Genomic DNA, 14101 nt, shown 5'->3' with positions numbered 1-14101 from the left:
GAGATACTAGCAGATACACTGTAACTACTTGTGAGAAAAAAAAAGATCTCAAGCCAGGTACAGTCAAAGTATATCAACAATCTTCTTGAAAAGGCAAGTAAAAAACAAATAATCCTTGCATAAGCTGACAAACAATCTTGAATAGGCTTCACAAAAAACAAATCCTTGCATGCAGTCACACACTGAAACATTCATGTGCTTCATTCAGAGTTGCATTGTGAAAAAAGTTCAGTTGAGCTGGCTAGAAGAACAAGCTCTCAACTACACTCGAGCTGGCGACAAGAACATGCTCCCAACTACACTCTAGCTAGCTACAATAACTCGCGTCAGCAGTACTAGGCCACCGCCGCCATGACTCCTCCTGTTGCAGAAGCTCGAAAACACCCATCTAACGCTGAAGAAGCAGCTTCAGCTGATGCGCGGGGTCCAACTTGTTGCTTGGGTGTCTCAACAGATCTGCTGCAATGCGTTTCCGAAGGTTTGGGATGTAATCCTAGGAAGCAATAAGACAGGAAACAAGTAAAAATTTAGTCATGAAACAGATCCCAATCAAGTTGAGAAGAATTACACACAAAAAAATATGGTTTGCTATCTAAAGAAAATACCTCGCCAAATGACAGCATAACAAGGCCATCCCAATTCTCCACGTATAAAATACTATAGTAGCCACAGTTATAGCTGAAAAAATAGAAGGTATATAGTTATAAAATGCAAAAGCAGCTTTAGGTGAAAAAAGAGAAAAATGTCTCTAAATGCAAAATAAACACATATTCTACTGGGATAAAAATGCTTACTAAGTTTTTTGTTGAGGGTAATCAAGTGGGGTGAATAGCGAGTAAGACTCGAGATTGTGCTTAAAAAGTGGCTCCCTCATTGCAACACTCTTGATGTTTGCGACCTGATCAAACCCGATAAAACATGGACAAACAAAATGCATAAGTGTGCGGTGTGGAAAAGCAAAAAGAAGGAAAAGATTTGTTGCGCCAAACTCCAACAGGAGCATTACCACATTCTTAGTGATCCTGTCCATCTCAAAAAGGTCTTCCGAGTTCCTAATGGAGTCAAAGATATTGAACTCCTTTTGGGTGATGTTAACAACTACTACTGCCCAGTGCCTTTTGTGTACAACCATGAAGAATAGCTGCAATGCATCAAAACAAAGCAGAACCAGAAAATCCATTTAGAAAAAAATGTAAAAGAATAGAAAAAGAATGCAAGATGGAACAAGATAAGAACTTACCAGGTCAGATTTTGAAATGTGATTTTGTAAGCAAGCATTCTTAAATTCTTTTTCGCACACCTTCGGATCAAACACATCTGGCTCAGCACTGAGTTTCAACTGATGGAGAAAATCACAAAACAAAACAAAAATATTAGAGGGCAGACCACAACTATATAATAAATCAAAAAAGCATTGAAACAAACAGATAGAAAAAAACAGATTTGAACACTAACACTCATCAACACTGAGAAAACAAATTTTTTTGGCTTCTTCTTCTTCACTGACTGATCATAGTTGAATGTCTTCAGGTATAAGGTCATGACCTCATTGTCAATCTCCGCTCTTGGCTTTAGAGATGCATGAAAAATCTCGAGAGATGTATGGAAGCCATCTATTTCAATGAAGTCGGGCCTGCAAAAGAAAATTTGTGTTGATTTTAGATAAAAACAGCAAGAGATATGCTCACATATCAAACTCTTTCATCTATGGAAACACAACAAAAAAAGATTTCAGGCAAAAATGAGTAATAGAAAAGCATCATCATATGACTCACAGAAGCTCGTTTTTCTTTGGTTTTCTTGTCTTGTATCTGGTCATTACATACTGATGGTGTAAGGCATCACCGTGTGCATCAACCTTAATCTTCTTCATCGTTGGCACATTGTCTGGGGAGACAGCCACCCTTTTCTTCTTTGACTGTTTACCAAGACTGTTGGACTCACCCCTGACCTCAACATTCGCCTCGGTTGTCTCGTGCAAATCCACTACTACTGCACAACATTGCAACAACACAAAAAAAGAAAGAAAAATGAGAATGCAAAAAGGAAACGCACTGAGAAAACTATTAGATAAAAAGGAGCTTGTGTTCTGAAGCAAGAAAAAACCTCGAGGTCCATCGGAGGAAGCGTTTTTGAATGAGATGGGGGACACATCAAACACAGGCCCCGGAATGTCGTTTGCCCTAGGGAGCTTTGGAGCTGTGTCAAATGTTGCGGTTGGGAGGTTGCTAGGCCTTTCAACTTGAGGAGTGTTGTCAAAGTTTGGCACTAATGGGATTGAATTCTGCACATCAGAGCTAGAAGCATTTGCTGTCTGCACATGCTTGACTGGTATGTCTACTTTTTGATTCATCCACTCATAGTCTTCGGTCCCCTCCGAGAAAAGAGCACAAGATGGGCCATCTTCCCACTCCAAGGCAGTTACCATCATTGCCTGCACCGTGCCCTGGGAAAGAACTGGTGTTTCAACCTTATCAGAAGCTCCCGAAGGATCCATGTTGCAAGCATCTTTGGGGGTCACCTTTCCGCCCTGATGTATAACTTCCTCCTGCTCCACACAATCCTTCCCATGAGAATGATTGCTACTCTCACCTTGTTGAATGCAGCAGCCCTGGAACGCTTAGCAACGCTTGTGCTTTGACCCGCCCCCTGTTCCGCTTCCACCCCAACCTTCTCAGCTAATGCACCGGTCTCCACTACTTTGGGAGCAGCAACTACACCACCAGGTTGTGCCTTGTTCTGATCATCAGCACCTGCTTCTGCCCGGGAATCAGGATCCGATAATGGACACTTGGAAGAGTGGATAGCAATGCCTGCTGCAGTGGCTGTTGGGGTGCCAAAAGTCACCGCTCCCGTGCGCTCGACACTGCTTGTTGCAATGACTCTTGGGGCGACAAAACCTTCACTCCTGTGCTCATGGTTTGACACTGCATTGGAGTGCGCTTCCATCAACATGAGACCCAACCGCTTGCAGAAAGTTGACTGCAGGACCTGCCCAAAAGACGTAACAACATTCTTCAACTCTGCCGTATAGAGATTTTTGTGCTTCTCATATATAGGCTTCAAGTGCAAAGGTATCTGGCACAGAAAATAAGAAAGAAACAAATGGGGGTAAGCATAAATAAAAATGAAAAAAGAAGATCAAAAGAACACAAAGAAGCAAAATCATGCACTAACAAAAGGTAGTGCATTTCTACCTCTAACTCTTGGCAGGAAGGGAGCGGCTGCAGCCACTCATCCAGAGAGACGCGAAACTTGGCACCTAAATCACCCTCAACACTGACTTGAGTGTTGGCTTTGTCAGCTCTATTAGTGATATTTGCCGGATGATGTTGATTCTGACCCTCACATTGCTTGTCCGCCTTCAGTACTGCATATGGCGTTTGAGACAAAGGACGATGCTGCATACAACAATCACCAAAAAGAAGAAAGTAAGATGTTTATCACCGAAGAAATCTTTAAAAAAAGGAAGATTGGGTCTGCTCTTACATTGCGCTTTCCAAAATCAACCTTCTCGAGGGTGAGCTTGTTCCTGTCAAATTCTTTAACAAGCTCAAAATCTGCATTGCACACAAAGCAAGCCCTGGGCAGCGAGTAGTTGAACGTCTCCTCACTAATCAATGACCCAGGCACATCCAGGAAATCCATGTAAATTAACTACATATATTTTTGAAAAAGAAAACAAATCAGAAGGTTGTATCGTACATATGATTGTTGCCAGCAGAATAAAATAAAATAAAGTAAAGCAAAAATATGAACCAATGAAAACATAGACAAAAATGATTTGCGTTTGGCATACCACGAACATAGTAGACAGCCCCCTATCCAGAAGCCACTTGCCCCAGCCTCCCTCTTTAGTTGGTAATTCCTCGCCTCCCTCAACGCAGTTGCCAACACATGCTCGTCCCACGCAAACTCATTCAGTTCATCCAAGTCCTTCAAGCTAGCAAGGTAGTCCAACGAGACCATGTTGCCGGTGCCAGGAACTAGCACGAGAGCAAGGCATAAAAGAACCCAAGTCCTCTCTAAAGTAACAACATCATTATCCGATGCTTTCTTGATTACAGAAATGGATTTCTTAATTGGAGCCCTTGTGCCTTCTCGATATATGTCGCGCAGCTCGCAACGTTCGTTCCTCTTCAGCAACTCCACTACCCTTGGTCCGGATGGGACATTAAATTTTTTTTGCACCATGTCTCTAGTGAACAATATAGTCTTCTTTTTATGGCTGACCAAAAGGCACATGTCAAATTTGAGGACGAAGAACATTGCTATGCAATTCCAAATAAAGAACATTGCAACAGAGACACACACAAAATGAAATGGGCCAGAGGGTGATTTGAAGGTACCTGAACAAAGAATGCTTAGTGTCAATTCTCATAACTACCCAGTCAATCAGCTCAAGAGGTACAGAAAATGGTCTGATCTTCAACAACGAACCAAAACTCGACTTCTCTAGCACTGCCCTCTTGTTAGCATTCAGCTCCTTCTCTGCAACCTCACGCAAACGGCTAGCTGAAAAGCGCGTTGAAAACGACCCATCGGAAGATTCATCATCATCCATTTTTGGATCACTGCAAAAAAAAAAGAACAAAAAGGAAATGTTCAGAACACCCATTAACAACACTAAAAGCTATAGAGAAGGAATGCATGAAAAATCTGAAACTCGTGAAAAAAAATTGAAATGTACTTGGTCATTGCATGAAAATGCTGGTTGGTCATTCATTTTAGGAGGCCACATAAAAAATGCAATGTAGCATCTTCACTAACTTCTGAAAGGGAAAACTTATATAGCTATCACTAACAGATATCGAATAAAAACAAACACAAACAACTACTTCTGCAATTTCCATGCAATATGGGTAAAAATCCTGGGGTAACATGTACTGCAATGCAACACAACTACCTCCTGAACAAACACAACAACAGGGAAAACTACACTAAAATCTACAACTCGCAAGTACTACAAATGCAAAAAACCGTCTAATCATATCTCTGCATCATCAGACCTACTACACACATAAAAACAGCAGCAACCGTCTGCATAAATCCACATGCAGTCGACGACATTGCAGCATTAATCGTGAGCACCACCGAAACCTGTCAAAAAAGCAGTAGCACACACACACACATGCCATCACTGATGACCTTCAGCAAGGTGCAGTGCAAAAGACGTGGAAGATTGCAACAAGCTTGAAACAGAGGCAGTTGCGAGCGCGAGATCCCGGAGAGAGTGTATGGGCTCTGGCAAAACTCCTGCTCCAGATCCAGAACAAAGACCACCCCGCCTCTCCCAAAAATAGATGTCTGCCGACGAGCCCGCCCCTAAAACTCCGGCGAGCCGACGATCCGCCTCCCCTAAAATAGATCGTCTGGCCTTTCTACTACGAATTTCTGCTGCGGATTTCCGTATTATTTTGGAGAAGGATCCGAGGTACCTGTCCTGCAGATTGTCGCCGTCCATGTCTTCAGCCGCCTCCTCGCGGACCTCCTCGCGCGCCTCCCCTCGTCGACCTCGCGTCAGCTTCGCCGCCCCGGGAGCTGGACGCTGCGACGACCGTCGCATCGGAGATTTGGAGCGAGGGCGAGAGGAACGAAGGGGAAAGGGGAAATGTTGCGGTGTTCGGAAGGGGGTGCGGGTGAGGGAAAACGCCGACCCGATAGATCTCTCGCGTCGGGCGCTACACCGGGTCCGTCGGATCTCTCGCGATTGGACGGTGCGCGAGGAGATTTACGAGAGCGAGAGATCAGTCGGTTGGAAAGAAGCATTTTCCTATTTTTTTCGTTAGTTTTGATCGGCTGTCCGTCCAATTGCGAGGCGGTACTAAAAATTTTGTCCATCCAATTGGTCCGCATCCACATTCTCTTATTGGGCCTGCACGCACGTTTCGGCCTGCATGCACACTTCTGTACCTTACCTGATTTTCACACATATACTCACAGTAATCCCACCTTGATTGCTTACATGAAAGCCTACCAGTTTATATACCTAGGGAAATTGCCTATAATATCAACAACTAGCCTCTTGGACCAACAAACACGAAACGAGAACGAAGGGAAATTGTACAACAAACACAGAACCTGTACAAGGAAGGAGGATTCGAAGAATCGAATCAAGAAAAAAAAGAAAAGGGAGGCGGCAGACATGACCGGCAGTCAGGCGCGAAGCTGTTCGCCGGGGGGAGAAAGTGGAGGCGCAGCGCGCGGGGCTCCCGGAGCGAGGCAGGGGGCGGAGATGGCCGCAAAGGGCGGCGGCGGCCGGCCGAGATGGCGTCGCCGGGGTAAGGAAGCGGAGGCGTAGCGCGCGGGACTCCCTGAGCGACGCAGGTGGCGGGGATGGCCGCTGGCGAGAGACAGTCCGGCACGGACGACAAACGCCAGCGGTGGCCAGCCGAGATGCGTCGCCGGGCGCGGGACTCTCTCTTTGTGAGCGTGTGTGGCGGCGCTGGGGATTGGGAGGATATAGGATGGAGGGATCGGGGATCGGAAATAGGGTTTAGGTTTGCCTTAGTGGGCCGGCCTGGCCAGTTGGCCTTTTTTCCCAAATTCTCTCTCTTGTCATTACATAAATTAGGACCCCTCAAAAAAACATAAAAATTAGGAAAAGAGACAGTGATAAAAAAATAAATAGCTAGCTAGGTTGCAAGGAAAAATATGAAACTTTTCCTGTGGCGTGCATGTCCACAAAAGAAGTTCCACCAAAATTTGCAGAATTTTGGAAAAAGTTTTGGGGGCCAAACTTCTAATTGAAAACGGGCCCATGTCCTAGTGGGAATAAAAAAATAGTGGGAAGGGGATGGTGGGAGGTAAGACGAAAATAAACCGGACAAAAATAAAACGGACGAAAATAAACCAGACGAATAATAACCGTGGACGCAATCCTACTAACTGCTCTATTAGGAGTAGAGATAAGCTACGGGTCTCGCGCGTTATAAGCGAGACATAGCTTCCGTGTTTCCACTCCGAGGCCCAATAAAATCAGTCTAAACGAAAAGGCCCAATAAAATCCATCGAGGTAGCTTGGGTGGCGGCGCCGAAGCGATTTCCTCCCCTGGCCTGGCCCCTCGATTCCTCGTCTCGGCGTACCATGGGGGTGCTGGCGCTGGGGCGGCTCATCTCCGCGCAGCGGGAGCGGCGGCGGCAGCGGCAGCGGCAGCGGCGTCGCCGGACACAAGCCCGTGGTGAGGCCTCCCTCTCTCTCTGCTCTGCTCGTCCCTGCTACTTTTGTAACCATGTCCTGGCATCTGTAGAAGAGTATCTCTTCTGTTGCGTTTGCTGATTAGGGTTCCTTTTCCAGAAGAACAAAAGTAAAAGGAGACATATGTTAGAGTTAACTCCAATCCCCTCGAGTAGCAACTACGCGGTTAGGGATTAAACCTTTTATGAGGCAGGCTAGGGTTTAAAACCCTTTTTCAGGCAGGCTGGGAATTAAACTTGTGATCAAGGACCAGCAATTTTTTTTTTGTGTGTGTGTGTGTGTACATGATAAGGATCTCACTCGCAGATGGTTGAATGTTCTGGTGCACTGATAGAGGGTTAAACCTGTGAGATGTTGCGGAAGGATGGGGATCTCACTTGCTGATGTGTAAAATCAATTGTTCCATCAGATTTGCACAAATGTTTGAGACTGGGGAGTGGTTCTACTGTTCTACAAAAAACCGAAAAAACCATATGCTCTAGTGAACTGGATTTACAAATGCATCAGCGCTCTTGTGTAAAAGTTGGATGCCAGGTCGAAATTGGACCTTTGTTCTATGCAAGTGTGTGCCTTTGTTGCTTTCTTCTGTTAGCATGTGTCCTTATGACAATGATGTGTTGCAGATGATCCAGTTCCTTTGTTGGCGAAAAGAGGACGCTCATCCTGGCAACAAGATGATCGTTCAGAGGGTAGGAAAAGGGTTAAATACTCGGGACCAGACATTCCACAGGTATGAATAGTGGAAGACTTTGGTTGCAAGTAAATAAAATATCTCCATCACTGCCCTGCTGCACAAATATTGCACCTGTGTTAGCTCAATAAAGATGTATTTCCTGTGTTTAATGTTGGGATTTTAACTCTCTGGAAAACTGTCTGTCATGATTCTTGGATGCCTTGCTACCTTTGATGTTGGATAGAATTCCTATACGCCCTTATCAGCAGTTCCTTGTGCTTCATTTGTGATTGATGCGTTTTTAGCTACAATCTCTGCATTTTATGCTTACCCGGATTCTTATTGTGTGACTTGTCGCTAGTATCTATTGCATATAGCACATGTCTTGGTTATATGGCCACTCTTGCTACCGTCTAGCGCCTGAGTGTATATCTACCGAAATACATTTAAGATAGGATCTCCCACCTCGTGGGCGATATGCTTCTCAAACTCTGTAGATATGTTATTGTGATGTCCCACAGTCTTATAATGTCATTTGTAACATGTAGAAGGTCCAAGACTGGCTGAAAATTGTAATGTCATTTGTACCATGTAGAAGCTGCACGTTCGTGCTATTTCTTTGCTGTATTGGCCTATCTATAACATGCTATTGTGCAGTAGACACCATTCGAAGCAATTTGTTTACAGAGACGCATAGGAAGCTGATACTATTGGCTACCCCATGACTAACTCAAGAGTATATTTCTTAGTTGCCATCTATAGCAGTGTTCTAGGAAAACCATTATAAACATGTAGGAAAAAGGAATGCCCTATCTTCCTCACCAGTGCATGCTTGCATACAGTTGACTGCTCAGGTTTGGATGGTGTTGTGCTTGTTGTCGTCCATTAAATCTGTCCTTCGGGCAGATTGTGACCCGAACATTACTAGTTATAATTAGGCTCAGAGCTCAGGCTTCCCAGAAACAAAGTAACATGATTAAACCATGAGCAGCACAAGCTTGGTCCCATGTCAAATATGCATACTTGCTTATTCAGACTAGAAATTTGGGGGAAATGATCCGTCTATACTACTTAACACAAGTGGGACTTTGCTGCACTCTTGAATATTGTTTCCTATAATCAGGTTCCTGCAAGACCAAATTTTATATGTGATCCGCGTGCAGTTCAGGGTAGAGTATTGATTCCTCTATTATGTGTGTAGAACATCAATATCTGGTCTCTTCAATCTCTTGTCTCAGTTACCATGTTGTGTGTCATATCTTTGTGGGTAGCTGCTAGAGTTGTTGCGTGAGCTTTCTGGCTGATTAAATATTAAAATGGTATTTGTGCAATGTAGAAGTTACATGTTTGTTGCTTTTTCTTTGCACATTATTTTCTTCCCAACGAATCGCACCACATGTCCTTCTTTTCTTCTCCTTTCCATAGTCAAAAGTAATCATTATCCTTTGGAAATCCAGTGTTTAACTCTTCAGTGCTTTGGCATGCAGAAAATTTGGCGTCATATAATCTCACTAGTACCAATGCAAGATGCTGCTCGTGCTGCCTGTGTCTCTCATGCCTTTCTACGTTGTTGGAGGTTCTACCCCAACATTGGATTTAGTAACTTGACTGTAGGCTGCAATGGAGTTCTTACAAAGGCTGAAACATCAAGAAAATTCGCCAGCAAAGTTAACCAAGTTCTGAAAAACCACTCTGGCATTGGCTTGAAGACTATCAAGCTTGAATTCCTTGGCCACAACTCCAGCGACTGTTCTTCTCTCAATAGCTGGCTTCGGGTTGCTATTACATCGGAGCTTGAAGAACTCAGCCTTGTGCTGTCTTCAGAGGTGGCAACATACAGATTCCCGTGCTCACTTTTATCTGGTCTGAGGGGGAACTCGATTCGTTATGTACACCTCTCGGGTTGTGTCTTCCGTCCTGTGGTCAGACTCAGCTGTTTCAAAAGCCTGATGAATCTGCGCCTGTATCATCTGCGTATCAGTGAGGATGAGTTAGGATGCCTTCTTTCCAGTTGTTCTGCTCTGGAGTTATTTTCATTTGGGTACTGCAATGAAATAACTTGCCTGAAGATACCCGACATGCTGCAGCGCCTCAACGACCTACAAGTGGTCGGATGCAACGACCTACGAGTGGTAGAGAGCAAAGCTCTGAATCTCTCCAGTTTTTACTTTGGTGGTAAACGAGGACAAATCTCACATGGAGAGCAATTGAAGAACTTAACAATGCCGCATCCACGTGCCCTCGATAATGCTCATGCCATGCTTCCAACTAGTATGCCGAATCTTGAAACTCTTGACATAAGTTTGCGTCTCAAGGTATATTCATCTGACAGATACATGCATATGAAAATGTTATATCTTGCTTGATAATTAACCTGAGATATCTCTTTATACAGACTGATACCCCCATGATGCATAGCCAATTCCTCCGCATCAAGTACCTGAGGATAACTGTTGATGTATATTCATTTCCTCATATCAATGATTATATTTCCCTGGTTCCTTTTCTGGATGCTTCTCCTTGCTTGGAGTCTTTTTACTTGCAAGTAAGTTAATCATCCTGCAAAGGTATCTAGTGATTATAAATGGCAGAACCATTAAATTAAGTTGGCTTTTCATCTTTAGGTAGCAGAACCCATGGAGCATGATTCGATTTTCAGAGATCCCTCGCCTCTGAGGCGGATGCCAGGACACCGCCATGACAAGCTGAAGAGCGTGAAGATCATCGGCTTCAACTCTGCAAAGAGCTTGATCGAGCTAACGGTTCATATCATCGAGAATGCAGGGTCACTAGAGTCCCTCACATTGGATACCGCTGATTGTTCTCTTGGATGTTCTGACAGCGAGACGGAGAGATGCTCTACCTTGGGCCAGAGTACTCTCATGGAAGTTCCTAGAGCGCTCTTTGCTATCCGAAGGTACGTGGAGGGCATAGTTCCGTCCACCGTGAAGCTGGATGTTCTGGAGCCTTGCGCCCGCTGCTGCAATGCTTCTTGAGTTTTAGATGTCAAGCTATATCGGTATTTTGCATGATGTTTATGTGATTTTAGATGGGATGTGATCGAGCGAGACCCTTTACCTGGAGTAGTACAAGTGTGTATCTCACTTGTAAATCAATTATGAAACAACAATATTAATGGTTATTACCGACGTTTTAGATGTTCAGTTCTGATAATATCTGGTAATTAATAATAAATCAAAAACAGTCAAACAGTTTTCAGAAATGTGATGTACTCCCTCCGTCCGAAAATACTTGTCATCAAAATGGATAAAAAGAGATGTATCTAGAACTAAAATACGTCTCGATATATCCCCTTTTATTCATTTTGATGACAAGTATTTCCGGATGGAGGGAGTATGAGGTAGCAGGCCATGTACAGATGGAGTTCAGATTTGTTCCAAATGTCAGCACCTTGTAAGCCTTAAGGTGGTATGAACTGGAGGCAACAGTTTGTATTGGTCTTGGCACTAGAACTTTCAGAAATGCAGCGCAGAATCTACTTCAGTACAGCAAATCACACTGTGTCTTGGCATCAGAACTTTCAGAAATCCAGTGCAGGAATACAGTTCGGTACCGCAAACCAAAACAGGTCTGCAGTATAGCAGGTTCAGACTTAAGAGCCGCTATTTATCAGTACATTATATAATTTCCCATGACAAGAATCACAAGATTAATAATGAAAGCGGGAGAGAGTGTCCCTTTTGCCGAGACACCAAAGGGCGTTGCCTGGGGAACCCTAGGGCCTTTGCATCTTTAAACTGATGAAAACAAAGTTCTTTTTTTAGGAAGGAAGGTGCTCTACCTTGATGCATCTGTTTAACACTTATTTCCACTTCATCTGTCTTTTTTGCTTTTCATCACTGATATTAATGTGCATCACTGATGCTTAAGATGTTTACTTCTGATAATAATATTTGGTAGTAATAGATAATAAATCAAAAACAGCAAAACAGTTTCAGAAATGCGATGTACGAGGTAGCAGGGCCATGTACAGATGGAATACAATTGTCAGCAGCCTTTAAGTTGGTATGAACATTCCGAAACGCAGCACAGAATCTAGTTCAGTGTGGCAAATCAACTAGTGCCTTAGCATCAGAACTTTGATAAGTACGATGCAGGAATACAGTTCAGTACAGCAAACAAAACAGGTGTGCAGTATAGCACAGTCGAAACGTTCAGAGTTACCATTTTTAAGTAAGGGTGGGAGGGTGGGAGGAGCTGCTCTACTGAAACACATATTTCAAACAAACAAAGATGCTCTACCATTTTTTCAAAATAAGGTGCTCTACCTTGATGGATATGGTCAACACTTATTTCCACTTCATCTGTTTTGTTCACTTTTCCTACATGTTCAGTCAGGCAGAAACATGTCTGCTATAAATGATCACTTGCAGTAGCATACAGGTCAAGGCAAAGATGAGATGTCACAAGTGTGTAACCATTCCAAGATAGACAGTATACCAAATGTAAGAAACTATAAAGATTAATAAAATGTTTAAGGGCACCTGATACAGCAATATTAAGTACATTGGACAGTCTGGTAAACAAAGTTTACAAGAATGTAATATCACAGACCCCTAAACGTTGGACAGCTCTTGAAAGTAACATGGCAACTAAAACATCTAATCATTAAACATCAGATAGAATGGCTTGACACCTGATTTTACCAAACGATGGCATCGTCTGCAAGGCTCCCGAACATTTAACTTGACTGTAGAGGAAACATTCCCCTCGATGTATTTTTTCACAGCCAAGACTGGTTTACGTGCCTTCACTATAGCTGTAGCTTCCAGGGGACAGCATTTCCTGCCCCTACCAGAACACCGGTAATTAGCAGGACTAGCATCCACTGTAAGGGACTCAAGTGACGTTGCATTCTCAAGAATATGACATGTTAGCTCAACCATGCTCTTTTGGGGAAAGAAACCGACGATCTTCACACTCTTGGGGTTCCCATGGCAGTGTTGTGGCATTCTCCTCAGAGACGAGCGATCTCCCTCAAACCAGTCAGACATGGATTGCTCCGCTACCTGGAGATCAAAAGCCAAGGTATTTAAAATGATGATCCAAACATGGTTATCAGATAATCTTTGCAGGATGAAGTGAGTTTTTCCTTGTTTGAGGAAGGGATGAACGGTGAACTTACAAACAAGCGAAACGTCTCCAGGGAAGGAGAAGCATCGAAAAAAGGAAGCAATGATAAATAATCATAGTCCCGGTCAAAATTAGATCCACTAACAAGAAGAATACTCAAGAACTTGAGGTGGAGGAATTTGATGGATGCCATTGGTGCATTGACTCTCTGCATAAAGATGTCTCAAGTTAATTATTCCAACACTTGGCTACTATTTATATGGACTTTTGCCAACTTAAGAGTAAGAGCATACCTCACAAGTAGAATATATGGTAAGAGTCTCAAGATTCTGCGCACGGGAAGGAAGGTTGTCAATAGCATAACTGATGGCACAACTCTGCATTAACTGCACTTTCTTCACTTTCGACTCTCCAAACTAGACTTGCACCAGTTCACCTGCTTCAAGGTAAAATCTGGAGAGATTTGGAGCTTCGTTCTCTATCACTTGAAGATTCATGCATCCAGCCACCTCCAGAAAGCTGAGCCGCAGTAGCAGGCAAGGTATCTCGAGGCGAACAATATCATCGCAGTATACAAGCTTCAGGTGTTCCAAAGCAGTGGAACTGGACAGAAGGCACCCTAACTCCTCCCCCGTAACACGCACATCGCGCAGATGCGGTGTTTTCAGGCTTCTCAAACCAAGTTGAAATGTGGGACGCAAGGCGCATCTAAAAAGGAGAAGCTTCTGAATTGAGCCCCCACACCTGTGAAATCAAAGCTCGCCTCTTTCAACCATACTAGAAGCTCGAGTTCTTCGGTTCTCGGTGTAACAGCCATCTGAAGCCAGCTATCAAGACGATGATACGATTCAGTGCCATCATGAGGAACATGGTAGTCAAGCCTGAGTTTCGTCACGGAGGCAGCTCCCGAGCAGTTTGTCAGAACACGGTCGATATTGTTGTTGTAGTCTCTTATAATAGCGTCTGATCCTGGTGTATTCAAATTTTCTTTCGGGCACATCGTTTCATTGGTGAAGGTGAGATTGGGATGGCATCTCCAGTAGCCTAGGGAGGAGCGAGAAACACAGGCGGCCCGTGCAGCATCTTGCATCTGTAGTAAGGAATATATACGACACCATATGTCCTGCGTGCAAAAG

At 43.8% G+C, this 14101-nt stretch overlaps 2 protein-coding genes across 4 annotated transcripts; one reads left to right on the top strand and one right to left on the bottom strand.

The window, feature by feature from the left end:
* Positions 1–63: 63 nt before the first annotated feature.
* On the bottom strand, positions 64–6800 carry LOC109783152 (uncharacterized). 3 transcript variants are annotated; one of them, XM_045229011.2, is made up of 12 exons: positions 4350–6800; positions 3800–4228; positions 3490–3657; positions 3198–3401; positions 2107–3078; positions 1776–1992; positions 1456–1633; positions 1241–1339; positions 1007–1141; positions 795–898; positions 606–678; positions 64–493 (listed from the first exon to the last, which is right to left on the bottom strand). In XM_045229011.2, the coding sequence occupies exons 5-12, from the start codon at positions 2495–2497 to the stop codon at positions 389–391; spliced, it is 1302 nt and encodes a 433-aa protein (XP_045084946.1). In that variant the 5' UTR covers positions 2498–3078; positions 3198–3401; positions 3490–3657; positions 3800–4228; positions 4350–6800; the 3' UTR covers positions 64–388. The 3 variants fall into 3 exon arrangements, with proteins under 3 accessions (XP_045084946.1, XP_073356582.1, XP_045084945.1); XM_073500481.1 differs by having other exon boundaries at positions 795–1141; positions 4350–4574; positions 5439–6469; XM_045229010.2 differs by having other exon boundaries at positions 795–1141.
* Positions 6801–7011: 211 nt separating this feature from the next.
* LOC109783162 (putative F-box/FBD/LRR-repeat protein At5g56810) lies at positions 7012–11027 on the top strand. The gene is made up of 5 exons (XM_020341765.4): positions 7012–7181; positions 7822–7928; positions 9359–10186; positions 10267–10416; positions 10496–11027. The coding sequence occupies exons 1-5, from the start codon at positions 7088–7090 to the stop codon at positions 10865–10867; spliced, it is 1551 nt and encodes a 516-aa protein (XP_020197354.1). The 5' UTR covers positions 7012–7087; the 3' UTR covers positions 10868–11027.
* Positions 11028–14101: the final 3074 nt, after the last annotated feature.

Source organism: Aegilops tauschii, chromosome 5, assembly GCF_002575655.3.
Source record: "Aegilops tauschii subsp. strangulata cultivar AL8/78 chromosome 5, Aet v6.0, whole genome shotgun sequence".
In the NCBI taxonomy this organism is placed as follows: domain Eukaryota; kingdom Viridiplantae; phylum Streptophyta; class Magnoliopsida; order Poales; family Poaceae; genus Aegilops; species Aegilops tauschii.
Note: the sequence above shows the minus strand (reverse complement) of the source record. Positions and strands in the feature narration are given on the sequence as shown.